This window comes from Leptodactylus fuscus, chromosome 9 (genome assembly GCF_031893055.1).
Source record: "Leptodactylus fuscus isolate aLepFus1 chromosome 9, aLepFus1.hap2, whole genome shotgun sequence".
Lineage (NCBI taxonomy): Eukaryota > Metazoa > Chordata > Amphibia > Anura > Leptodactylidae > Leptodactylus > Leptodactylus fuscus.
Genome location: NC_134273.1, coordinates 26,630,235 through 26,643,363, shown reverse-complemented (window position 1 = coordinate 26,643,363; position 13,129 = coordinate 26,630,235). Strand labels below are relative to the sequence as shown.

General features: G+C 44.3%; 1 protein-coding gene across 1 annotated transcript; it reads right to left on the bottom strand.

Annotated features, from left to right (window-relative positions):
- Nucleotides 1-760: 760 nt before the first annotated feature.
- Nucleotides 761-13,034, bottom strand: LOC142218894 (uncharacterized). The gene is made up of 4 exons (XM_075287873.1): nucleotides 12,978-13,034; nucleotides 9,367-9,501; nucleotides 4,432-6,558; nucleotides 761-3,485 (listed from the first exon to the last, which is right to left on the bottom strand). Exons 3-4 carry the CDS (start codon nucleotides 6,401-6,403, stop codon nucleotides 2,740-2,742), a joined length of 2,718 nt encoding a protein of 905 aa, XP_075143974.1. The 5' UTR covers nucleotides 6,404-6,558; nucleotides 9,367-9,501; nucleotides 12,978-13,034; the 3' UTR covers nucleotides 761-2,739.
- Between the last annotated feature and the right edge of the window lie 95 nt (nucleotides 13,035-13,129).

Genomic DNA, 13,129 nt, shown 5'->3' with positions numbered 1-13,129 from the left:
GATAAAGTCTAAGCATAAACTCTATTGTACCTTGGTCAGAATGCCACGTTGCACCATAAGTAACCATGTGGACGAACAATGACAATCTCCAACATGAAAGCCAATCTGACCATCCAAGTACAGGCTAGTAAAGGATGGGCGAGCTGGATTAGGGAAGGAAAAAAAGGGGTTGACACAAAGATGAGATTGTTTCCCTCTGATGTTTTACAGAAAAACCAAACAGAAAAGGCCAGAATGGATCTCAGTTGATCTCTATAGGATCCTTTCCTGCATTCAGCACATCACGTTGCACCAGACAGCACCTCTGTATCCTTACAGGTCACATAATACCACAACACACAGATCACATTACAGTAGAATGACAAAACGTTTGGACACAGAATTAAAATTTGTCTTTACTTTAAAATTATAACAATTTACAAAACAAATCTGAAATAAAATATTTCACTTTTTATAGCTTTTTACATCTCTAAAAGTGCATTTTAAAGCTGTTTTGTAAATGTATAACACTTACTAGGGGCTCGTTCACATCTGCGCCCGGGAGTCCGTTCATACAGGTTTCCGTTTCCTGCACAAAACAGGGCAGGAGACGGAAAGCTGCAGGACTCTTTCATACCTATTCATTTGAATGGGTTTGAAAGGTGTCCGGCCATGAGCGCCGGTGAGCGTTTTATGTTCTCCGCCGCGAAACCGTTTTTTTTTTTAAACCGGACACAGAGTCGGACATGCAGTACTCTGTGTCCGGTTTAAAAAACATGGTTTCACAGTGGAGAGCATAAAACGCTCACCGCCGCTCACGGCCGGACCCGGTCTGACAGGTTTCCGTCTTCTGCATGCAGAAGACGGAAACCTGAGAACGGACTGCGAAACGCTGGTGTGAAGGGGTAGGAGGAGGGGGCACCCCTAACCAGGTCCCCTAGACAATAGAAAGTGTAGGGATCTCTTCCTATGGGTTACACTATATTACAGTGGTTTTCCAAGCTCTTCCACAGGATAGACATAAGGCATCTGATCGGTAAGGATCCAACCACTGGGTCCTCTACATAAGCATAGAAAAATTTTCCCGAACTGAGCGGAGTGGCAGTCTGCGCAGTCTCTTCCTTCATATCTAGAACAGTCCAATGCTCAGCTATCTGTGGCAATTTCATAATGAAGTACGCATAGGTGACAGCCGCTCCACTTTTATTGGGGATGGGTCCCTGTTGTCATGATCCCATCCAACCCCCATTGATCACCTATCCTGTACACTGGTTTAAAACACAGTGCCATTCCTTTAGATGGAAACCGCTCACTGCCTTACCCCGCATTTACACTACCAAATTTCAACCGTGAAGCTCAGTCCATGTGGTCGCCATTTACCGGTCTGAACATGATGCATTCTGTCGCGACTAGCCACGAGGTATGTTCACACGCGGAATCCATTTTCCACCGTGTGAACAAACCCATAATCCGGCCAACACACAGACTCTGAAACTCAATCGCATGAATGCAGGGTTATACTTCAGGTAAACGGAGGCATTATCCATAGCCACAGGACCCCCTGCCCCCCTTTACCTTCATATGCCGTTAAAGGGAGATTAGAATTTTTATTAGATATTAATTTTCTAGCAGTAAAGGCAATTAAAAATATAAAATCAATATACATAATTTTTGTAGACTGGAGCCTTAATAATAATATACGACACTTAAAGGGGCGGTCACCTCTCCTGACATGTCTGCTTAGGTATCTACTTGCCTTCCCCAGTAAAATCTTATCCTGGAACTCTGCTGTGTTAAGACATTGACAACTGGTGTTACTGCGCCACTTGTCCATGGGGTATTTCTTAACATAGGACTGAGGGAACAGTGTTGGATTGCGTAGGGACAAACACCCACTTGTCAATTCATTCATAGATTTCTCTGAGGGTAACAGAGGAACAGCACTATATAAAATGATGAAATAAAATTCTCCAAAATTGTTATTTCCGTGGGGCAAATTTATTAAGTCGGGCTCCAATTGTAGCAGGAAACGGGAGATTTACGAAGAGGTTGCAGATTCTTCATCAATCTGTCAGATGTGCCTGTGCCAGGTAGGAAATGGCGTAGATATCCATTGTAGCTCTGGGGGAGACGCTGAGACGCCCTAATCCCTGCCCATGACTCTCACATTTGCACAATGTGGCAGATGAGGTGTGGATCGGAGCTTGTGGGGCACATTTGGCGCAGGAAAGGACCTGGCTCCATACGAGCGCCTAAATAACATCCCTTTATGCCAGAAAACCCGCGTAGCGAGAATTACGAGTCCCCCTCAGTATGTCGAGAGAGGTGACCGGCCCTCATTAATGGTCTTTATCATGATTTTAAAAAATTTAAAATTCTTGATGGCCCTTAAAAAAATTTCAGTTACTTTGTAACCTCCATAAATCACTTTCAACATGGCAGACATTATTCTGCTATATCAAGGCACATTTGGGTGAAAGACAATTCAAGGTCCGCACCTGCATTATCTTAGGCTGCGTTCACATCTGTGCCAGAGTCTCCATTGGAAAATCGGTGGACGAAAAAAGTCCGGCATGGACGGCTTTTTTCTCCGCTGCTTTCAGCTTCAAATAGGCGGAAAATTGGCGAATCCCATTATAGTCAATGGGGTGCGTCAGTGTCCGTGTGTAACTACTGTTAAAGCACTCCGGCTCTCCATTGTTCGGATCAAAAAATGGAGACCATGGCACTAATGTGAACCTAGCGTAAAATACCAACATTTCAGTTTTCAATCCCCGGACAGCTACCACTTTCTACAGACGCCACGGGCAGTACAGGAAGAACAACGTGAGATATGCGGCTCCACACGCCACTCAGCTTGTCCACATCCATTTCATTGTGCGCGGCGACCTCGGAGTTAGCAAACCGTTCCCAAAGAAGGTATTTCACTTTTTCTTCCACCTCCGTGAGGGAAAGATCCGTCTCCAGTGACTGTTCTTCTAAGAGTACAGTGAGCACTAGGGCCACGTTCTTGAAGGCGGCGTTTTCGTGATCACAGTATTTATAGAGGATGAGTAAGGAACCAGGCGGTAATGTTTCCAAGCGGTATAATACTGCTGCCCGACTATTAGACTGAAATCCTGAACTTAGTTCATTATCTATCTGCAGTTTGCTGGTGGCGCTGTCAGATTTAGACTTAGATAGTCCGTCAACCATTAACCAGCTTGTACTGAAGGAGTCGGCATAGGACTTTGCTATACGTTTGCTCACACAGCGTAAAGTCTGTTCCCCATCCCGGGCGGCGGTGAGGATTAGGATAGAGGGTGCGCTAGGATCAGACATGTTAATATGTTTCTGTAGCAGTTTTTCACTTCTGAACCACAAACCTTCATACTGTCCGGGGAAATCATTCTTGACACTTGCAAATTCTTTAAAGAAAATATCGACTGGAGAGTCCTTGTGGTCTGAAGGTTGTTGTTTCTGTGACATGAAACAAAGTAGTAAAACCAGCACCGCTATAACAGCACCTGCAGAGGGGAGAGAGGACACAACCGGTTAGGATGACCAGGACGACACCGGTTTATGTAACGTAATGGAGTGCGGACACTTCTCTATGTGAAGAAGATGGAAGAATCAAAGCCACAAATGGTAGAAATGTAGCAAAGTTTACCCTGATACTGATAACTAGCTGCGGCCATTGGAAAAGATGAGTCAAAGGTTATTCCCATCTCGATAAATCGATGCAGGGATAAGAATAACTGTTCCCAAGACTTAGAAAAATAGCCAAACAGCGCGGCAATTGTATACCATGCTAGGCTATTTCCGTAAACCGCCATAATGGTGAATTGGAGCTATGGCATCAGCGTAGCACAAGCTACTCTGTTTCCTTAAAGGAATTGTGCCAGCCTTCAAAAACATGGCTGCTTTCTTCTTCTCTGGAAATGACATCATGTTCATTGGTAACATGTCCTATGGGATGGAGATGTGGTATACAGTCCAATCTGCAGGCAGCATGTTATAGAACAGGAGAAGCAGAGGACATTAAGATATAGGTGTGCGGGGAAAGATTCAGTATAACCTATCATTTATCCATTGAAATCTGCAGTTTCTATGTTGAGTAGTCAAGGAGGCGGTCCTATCACTGACTGACAGCTAATTCTGTGTGTACAGTCATAGAGGGCAGGCTGTCAATCACTGATAGGACCGCCTCCTTGACTACTCAACATAGAAACTGCAGATTTCAATGAATAAATGATCTTCCCCACAAAGCTATATATCATTCTGCTATAACAGTCTGTCTACAGATTGGACAAAATGTTTCATGTGAAGAGTTCCCTTTAAAGTCTGCATTGTAAAACACTTGAAACTCACAGTAATTATTTTTTTACAAACTTGAGTTGTGTGTTTGCGTGTTTGTTTGTATGTGAAGAAGTCGCCCATAACTATAGAATTGTGTCAGGCGTCATTTCTTACCTAAAAGAAATCCTGTTGTGCCTGGAGCTTCGGCTGCCTGCGGCTGAAGCTCATACGGTTTTCTACTGCTTTCTTGTGTCTGCCCATCGCCAAAATTGCCTGCGGTGTCCCTGTGAGATGGAGATTTATCAGGGTACAATAAGGATTCAGGCTTTGCACCAGAATGAGTTGGCTTTCTGTGCTTTAGCTCTGACTCTTGAAACTCTTGTTGGTATGAGACGTTATCTTCATTGTTCTCCTTGGACTCTGTCAATTGTATCTTTGGTTTTTCCTCTCTAGAAGGCTGGTGGTCTATGGCTCCCATCTCAGACTCTACTTTACCAGAGTAGGTTGGCGTTTTAGGTTTTGCACCAGGATGGATTGACGTTCCTTCACTTGGCTCTTCATTTTGATGTTCTTGCTCTGCAATGCTTCTTATCTGTGGCTCTTGTTTGCCTGCAGATTTGTCTATCTTGCTACCCTGTGCCTGAATCATAGACATGTCTGAAGTTCTTGCATCCCAAGATCCTTCTGTGATATGTATGTGTGACTTTTCCTCTCCAGAAGGCTTGCTGTCTATGGTATCATTCTCAGACTCTAGTTTACCAGAAGAAGTAGATGGTTCAGGTTTTGCACCAGAATGGGTTGACATTGCTTGACTTAGCTCTTCATTTTGATATTCTTGCTCTGCAATGCTCCTTACCTGTAACTGTTCCTTGCTTGCAGATTTGTCTATATTGCTTCCCTGGGACTCGGGCTCTACCGTAGACTTGTCTGAGGTTCCTGCATCCCAAGATTCTTCTGTGACATTTGCGTGTGACTTTACCTCTGCAAAAGACTTGACGTCTACAGTGCCCATCTGAGTCTCTAGTTTACCCGAGTAGATTGATGTTTTAGGTTTTGCTCCAGAATGGATAGTTGTTCCTTCACTTGGTTCTTCATTTTGATATTCTTGCTCTGCAATGCTCCTTATCTGTGGTCCTTGTTTGCTTGCAGACTTGTCTGTATTGCGTTCCTGTGACTTGTCTGTAGTGCTTGCACTTGAAGCTTTTTCTGTAATATGTACCTGCAACTTTTCCTCTCCAAAAGACGAGGCACCAACAATCAAATCGTTGCCCGCAGTGACAGTCTGCGGCTCTAGTTCACATAAAGGTATTTCTTTAGTGGCCATGTGTGGCTCTTCTTCTAGCTGTGGCTCACCAGAAGACTTGTCTCTTTCCTGTAACACTTCTTCTCCAGGAGCCATGACTGTAGTACTTGTCTCTGATGCTGGCTCACCTGAAGCTTTGTTTTTAACATTCTCCTGTGACCTCTCGGCTCCAAAAGACATATCTACGGTGCTTTCTTGTGACTGAATAGAAATGTCTGCAGACTTATCTTCTCCAGAAGACTTGTCTGCACTGCTCACTGGTGACTGTGGCCTACCTAAACCTGTGGCATATTCCTGTGACTTTACATCAGCCAAAGCAGTGTTTGCAGTACTTTCCCTTGGCTCTAAATCATCAGAAGACTTGTCTCTGGCGCCTTCCCATGGCTCTGGGTTATCAGAAGAAATGTCTTTAGTGCTTTCCTGTGCCACTGGTTCTACAGATGAATTGTCTTTGGTGTTTCCTTGTATCTCTGGTTCACCAAAAGAAATGTCTGTAATGTTTTCTTGTGCCACTGATTCTACAGATGACTTGTCTCTGGTGCTTTCCCGTGGCTCTGGATCTACAGATGACTTGTCTCTAGTGCTTTCTTTTGGCTCTGGATCTACAGATGACTTGTCTCTGATGCTTTCATGTTTCTCTGGATCTACAGTAGACTCATCTCTGTTGCTTTCTTTTGGCTCTGGGTCTACAGATGACTTGTCTCTGTTGCTTTCTTGTGGCTCTGGGTCTACAGAAGACTCAAATCTGGTGATTAACTTTTGTCCAAAATATGACACGTCTCCGGTACTTTCTTGGGACTTTGGCTCACTGAAAGATCCATCTGCAGCATCCATTTGTGACATTTCCGCGCCAGCAGACTTAAGAGATTCACTTGCAGTGGTTATGTCTTAGACGGTGATGTGATGTACTGAGCGAGTATCCAGAATAATAGGTGCCCTTTCTCACGTATACCACAGTGTAGTCTGGTTATTTCATTGTAGTTGAATTGGATTCTATTCTAGAACAACAACAAAAATCTCTATGAGAATAAAGATGGAATATATGCAGTCACAAACATGGCCGTGTATTAATACTGACAATCTTCAAAGTGTTCAGGACAGTGGACTATAAAACCCCTGAAATACTCATTCAAGGAATTCTCCTTTTAAAGGATTATATCACCATTTTTTATTTGTTAAAACTAGACAGTAAAATATATATATTTTTTTTCAGATTATACATTTTCAATTCTATTTTCTGTACATGTTAATGGGGGCGGCCATCTTCCCTGAGCTTTTCTTCTGCTCTTTTAACAGCATTTAGTGATACGCTTTCCAGTATAGTCATGGCCACAGTCAGCAATAGTCTGGAGCAAATTCATTCAGGTCTCACACCCTGCACACCTTCGCAATGTCACCTTTTCGGGAAAGTGGCAAAGCCAGCACAGATTTTTAAAAATTGCTAAAAGAATTGCGACATTTTATGCCTTGTATGCCAGAAAACTGCTGTACACGGCATAGCAAATCTGGCCCAATTTTTCTAAAATCAAAAGTTATACAATTTTCCAATATAATTTACTCTCGGTATACATTTCTCACAGTTTTGGACTAGTTTTTACCCAATGGAAGTAAACTAAAATTTAAGGTAAGCAGAGATTTAGAAAACCACGAGGTATTTATCCTACTAATATTATAAATGTAAGTTTGTGTATTTGTGGGTTTGTGTGTTTGGATATTTGTTCCTCAATCACGCAAAAACGGCTGCAGGGATTCGGCTCAAATTTGGAACATGCATACCTTGGAACCTGGAAAGATACATAGGCTACATAGTAAGCTGCTAAATGCCCACACAACGCCACCGCAAGCCCTGAATTTGCCGTTCCGCAAGGCTAATGGAGCCGAGATGACGTCATCCACTCAGCTTCATCCGCTTACCGATAGGCCCGCAGCATTGTGTGGGCGGCGCTGAGGACGCTGTACACGCTGTAGCACATGCCTCCCCCTGCAAGCTCCGGACTGTCTGGAGCGAGCGGCCATGCTGTAGAGGCAGAGGCCCTTGGGATGGGGGTGCACACAGCAGAGCAGTTTGGGGCGGAGGGGGATGGGTAGCATGAGTGGGGGGCAGCGGGTAAGGGGGGGGGCAAAGTGGCGACCATTTGGGGTGGGTAGCAGGGGGTCCCGGGTTGGGGTGGGTAAATGGGGGGCACGCGGGAGGGGCCAAAGAGTGAGGAATGGGTCCAGGGACCCATGGTACTGCGAGGGACCCCAGGACGGTGGTCATACGCACGCGCGAGGGTGCTTGGGGATTGCCGGACCACACCTGCATATACTGCACAACACGGTGGTAGGGGGGGGGGGCGAACTGTTGACGGGGGGGGGGGGGGCGCCGTGGACAAAGTCACGGGAAACGCTAGTACACAATATATTGGAAAACTGTAAAACTTTTTTTATACAAACATCTATATGTAATATAAGGCTACGCTCATATCTGCACCATCCAGTGAAGAGCTGACAGAAATCACCAGACGAAAAAATGCTGTAAATTGACTTTTTCAGTTAAATAAACAAAAACAGGCACCCGACGGAACCCAATATAAGCAATGGTTCCCTTGGCTCCTTTGAGTCTTATTTTGGGGATCCGTTGTCCATTTTTCTGTTCTTCTGGTTCATTGACAGACCAGAAAAACGGAAATAAAAGCGTTGATGTGAACATGGCGTAAGTAAGTCCTGCTGGATATAGTAGCAGGTATCAGGGCACAGTAAACGACATCACCTTTATCTCTAGATAACGCGCGTATGAAGGTCAAATACCACGGCCGTATATGCTAAGGAGTGGTTGATCCAAGAGATTTTATTAGATGTGATTGATCCTATGGCGTAGCTTATTGCTGCAATGACCGCAAAACAGAGTCGTTTATGTAGAATCATAGGAGGGATTTATTAATATTGTCAAAGTTTCAGGGAGGGTAAACTCACACTAGACTATCTTAAACTGCACCAGATTCATCAACGTGGCTAATGCTGTCTGGTAAATCTTGGTTATCTTTAGAATTTCTCATTTCATTTTACACCACTTATTAATCGGCAAAAAAAGTCCTCGCCCCTTTCATCATAAGCCACTCCCACTTGGCGGACAACGTCAGAAAGCATCTAAAGCGCTATAGACTATAATGGCGTCCGCTGGGTCTCCGCCTGAAAAATGCGTATTTTTCAAGTGGATTCGGGGAGGGAATCCCCGAACAGAAACCAAGCGCTGGTGTGAACACAGCTAAATTCATTAAAAATCTAGGTACTGAATTCTTATGAAAGTGACTATGTAACAGACTATACATCTAATTAATTATACAGTATTAAGAAATATACTGTATAATATCATTAAAAATAATCATTTTAATTTTAAGTCATTTTTCCACAGCCCTGTACTTCCCGTTGTCATATCACCACAGTAAAGGGTTAATTTTTCAATGGCAAAAGGGGGGTGACATTAACAGCCCCATGAAAGGGGACACAACAATTACACAACACAATAAAAGAGACACAAAATTGAGATGGGTATAAGTGAGGCCCAGTTCACATCTGTACATGGGTTTCCATTTGGGGAGTCCGTTTGGGGACCCCCTGAATGGAAACCTAATCCGCAAAAAAAAGTGGTTGCCTTAGGAAACCCACAGATTCCATAGACTATAATGGGGTCCGTGTGGCTTCCGCACAAAAAATGCGGAGAGAGAAGTGTTGCGTGCAGCGCTTTTCATGCAGAGAGGGGAACGGAATGGCCCGAAAGCAGATGTGAACCGGTCCTGATAAAATTAGAAGACGTTGATGCATACCTGTAAGTATCACGGATCCCCCTGTATACAGGAACTCAGGGTTAATCCATTGTGTTACAGTGATGCAATCCTCCACAGGGTGTATACACGTAATGGTTATGTACGCTGCACAGCTATCCTGTCTCTGCTGCAACACTGAAACAGAAATGAAAGTAAAGAGAGAAAAAGAAACTCAAGTCAGGAAGGCGCAGTCTGACCTTCAACCTAACAAGTGGAAAAGGGTGGGATGGAGGAACAAAGTAGCCAGGGAGAACAGCGATAATACACCTATAAACACTGATAGAAAGCCATAAAGCAGGAATAAGCAGAGTATATACAGAAAACTGTGATATGGTCCAATAAAAACAGCATCAGAGAAAATTAAGAGCTAGGACTCTGCACCAAATTAAAGGGGCTGTAAAACTTTTTGATGGGGGGAGGGGTATTTTCATCCCCATACCACTCCATAATTATGTTCCAGTATGTTCCACACTTCACAATCATGTCCCTCGGGCAGCTTTCTAATCCCAAAATGCAAAGTTATAAGCTTTTAAAAAACAATATCACATATGCAAATGTACCTGAACTAGTCGAGGAAGGGGGGGCACTTCAGCTCCCTAGTCTCTGTGCATTTGGGCTACATCCCACCTACAAGGTGTGAATGACAAGTTCCTCCATGTCAGCTGGTCGCCTCCTCCCTACAATCCAGTGCAGGCGCAGTTAAAGCCACCTCTGCCCAAAGTCCTCCTGACGAGTGTAAGAGGGGGTGTATGAACAGAAGAAGCTCAGAGGTCCCCCAGATGGTCATGTGATTGACACACTGACCTGTCGATTTGGACACCAGTCAAAAGTCTCTCATAGAATTACATAGAAAGAAATGACTACTGACTGGTGTCTGAATCAGCAGGAGAGTCGACACATGACCAGCTGAGGACCAGTTCTGCAGCTGTATAAAGTGAATGATCCACCCAATGCATCACATCCCAAGCCTAGGGTAGCAAACAGTGTGGACACAAATCATCATTTGCATGACATTGTGCACCAAGACAGATATCCCGCTATAGGTTTTCCATTGACCTACATGTGACCACCTTCACAAGGGAACATCACACCAGTCCTACACCTGGGATTATGGTGTGGGGTGGCATAATGTTTGGTAGCCAAACCCCTCTAGTCTCTGTTTCAGGTGCACTAACAGCTCGGCATTACATTGATTTGGTCGTAAAATCAGTGACGCAGCTATTTCTCCAAAGTGTCCCAGGAGCCATTTTACAATAGGACAAAGCTACATGTTGTTCATGCTAATGTGAGCAGCCTGCATGGCCTAAACGCGCCGTCTTGGCCTTGGTGGCAGACCTTTCCTCTTTGGAGTTGCAAGTCCCATGTTGAGGAGTGTAATATAGTTATTCTGCATCAATGTGTGGCAACACCATAGAAGCTAAGGGGTTAATTTATGCAGGAAAGAAAAGCACCAAACAGGAGCCCTGTCCGTCATCTACATATCCATCTCACAGGTTGCCACGTAACACGACCATCAGATAGTAACTGACTCTAATGCTATATGGGTTGTCTACCATAAGACATATTAAGGGGTTAAAGTGTTACGCCTCTTCTATAATAAATGAGATATTGATGCCATTGTCTAGTAGTCTGCCAGCTGTACAAATAAACCGTGAGGGGAAACTCACTTTCATTTTCAGTTACTCTCTTAAAGGGGATGGGCATGTCTTAAAAACCTTCAATACCGCCTGAACTACAAAATTTTCTGGCCTACAGGGGTGAAAACGTGTCAGATCTTTGGCGCAGCGCCCCCTCTTGAACCAAAAATGAAACATATTCCTCATTCTGCACCACTTTCCGGGCCTGATATATTTCTTATAACTCATGTCAGTTTTTTGGCATGAGGTGTCCTGGAAACAAACACCAGTTCCTAAGGGTGCATTCACACTGAGTAAACGCTAGCTTATTTTGTAGAGTAAAATTACACTTGTAAATTTTGCTATTCCATTGACTTCAATGACATTTTACAGGCGTATTTTTTACAGGCGTATTTTTACACTTGTAAAAAAATATCATTGAAGTCAATGGGATAGCAAAATTTACAAGTGTAATTTTACTCTACAAAATAAGCTAGCGTTTACTCAGTGTGAATGCACCCTAAATGACGTAGCCAGAGCCTCTTCACAAATCAGGTCTGTCTTGCAATTGTGGGGGGCCTTTATTAAGACTGGCATATGAAATGTCAGGCTTAATAAATCTATATTTGAGGTCTTCCACGTACCCTCACCCCTCTCTGCACTGTCACAGCAAAATCACACGTGAAACAATTGTCATAGTCATCGCCAACATTTCATAACACAGATGAGACAGTCCTTGGATCTGTGCTGAGGATCCTACCCGCAGACCCTATTGTCACTCAGTGGAGATAATCCATGGTTTTCCCAGGGGTGCCACTTGAGGGGGTACAAAGGGTGGCCCAGAAACCTCAGTATTATACATGATACATTATAGGCCAGGGGTAGGGAACGTACGGCTCTCCAGCTGTTGCAAAACTACAATTCCCAGCATGCATACTTGCTCTGCTGTTCTTGGAACTCCCATGGAAGTAAATGGAGCATGCTGGGAGTTGTAGTTTCACAGCAGCTGGAGAGCCGAAGGTTCCCTACCCCTGTTATAGATGATGGGCCTGCTGCAGGTTTTGCACTGAGCTCCAGGAGACTGACATTACGCTTGAGATTTTTCCATGCTGGATTAGCGAGCAAATAGTAATATTTTATAATTCGCGGTCCGGTTAATGATATTCTAGACAGATTTCTCCGCTTGCACTGGATGTGGAATGTCATTGGGGCCCAGAACATGCAAGTGACGGCCACGTCGTCCCCCAGTGACAGCAGTGGACACAGATTCTCCATCAATAACAGTGGCAGCCATATATCCCCCCTCCCAATAACAGCAGCACCTGCAAAAACCCAATAATGATAACCACTGCAGAACACCCAAAACTGTGGCCCATCGCAGACCTCCAATAATGGTGAGCACAACTACACCAGAGGCAACAGGACAGCTGGTAAACCTGGTGCTGCTTTATTCGGGGTGACATGCATATCTCTTATGTTTCCCCATGTTTTGGAAACAATCAGTAGATCCAGCCTTCCTGTAATTCCCGTACAATGTATCATACTCTATAGAAGTGCGGATATTCATCTGACATATGGACACACTATAGGCACTGTTCACACCTAGCATTTACACCATGTTTATCATATGCCTGAGATTGAATCTAAAAATCAGAGGACTGACATATCTTTTGGGTTTGATCTCGGTTGCAGTAAATAAAAACACTGGTTAAAGATAAACTGCGCTGACAGTCAGCTGTCCTGTCTGAACACAGCCCAATTGCCCTTTCTTTGCCATGCTAGGTTGCTGCAGATCTGCTTTCAAATAAGGACAATAGCAAGTGATAGACTTATTAACCCTTTATCTACAGCTGTAAACAGGATATTGCTCCTTCCATGCCTGGAGATGGACTTCACCCTGCGATGATTTAGCTATAAGCTGGCATGCACCCTGCCATATAAATCCCCTATAAGCTGGAACTGTCCCTGTCCCTCCTCTGTATAAATCATACCAACCTGTCACCGCGCCCCGTCCTGCTCTCCCATCTTCGCTTAGTTTCCCAATGCTAATGCATAAACTTGCAGGCAGACCGGAAGTGCTCACCGCCCGTGCGCTGCGGCTTCATTCCCCGTGCAGCACGAATATCCTTCCCTCAGAAACTTGTACC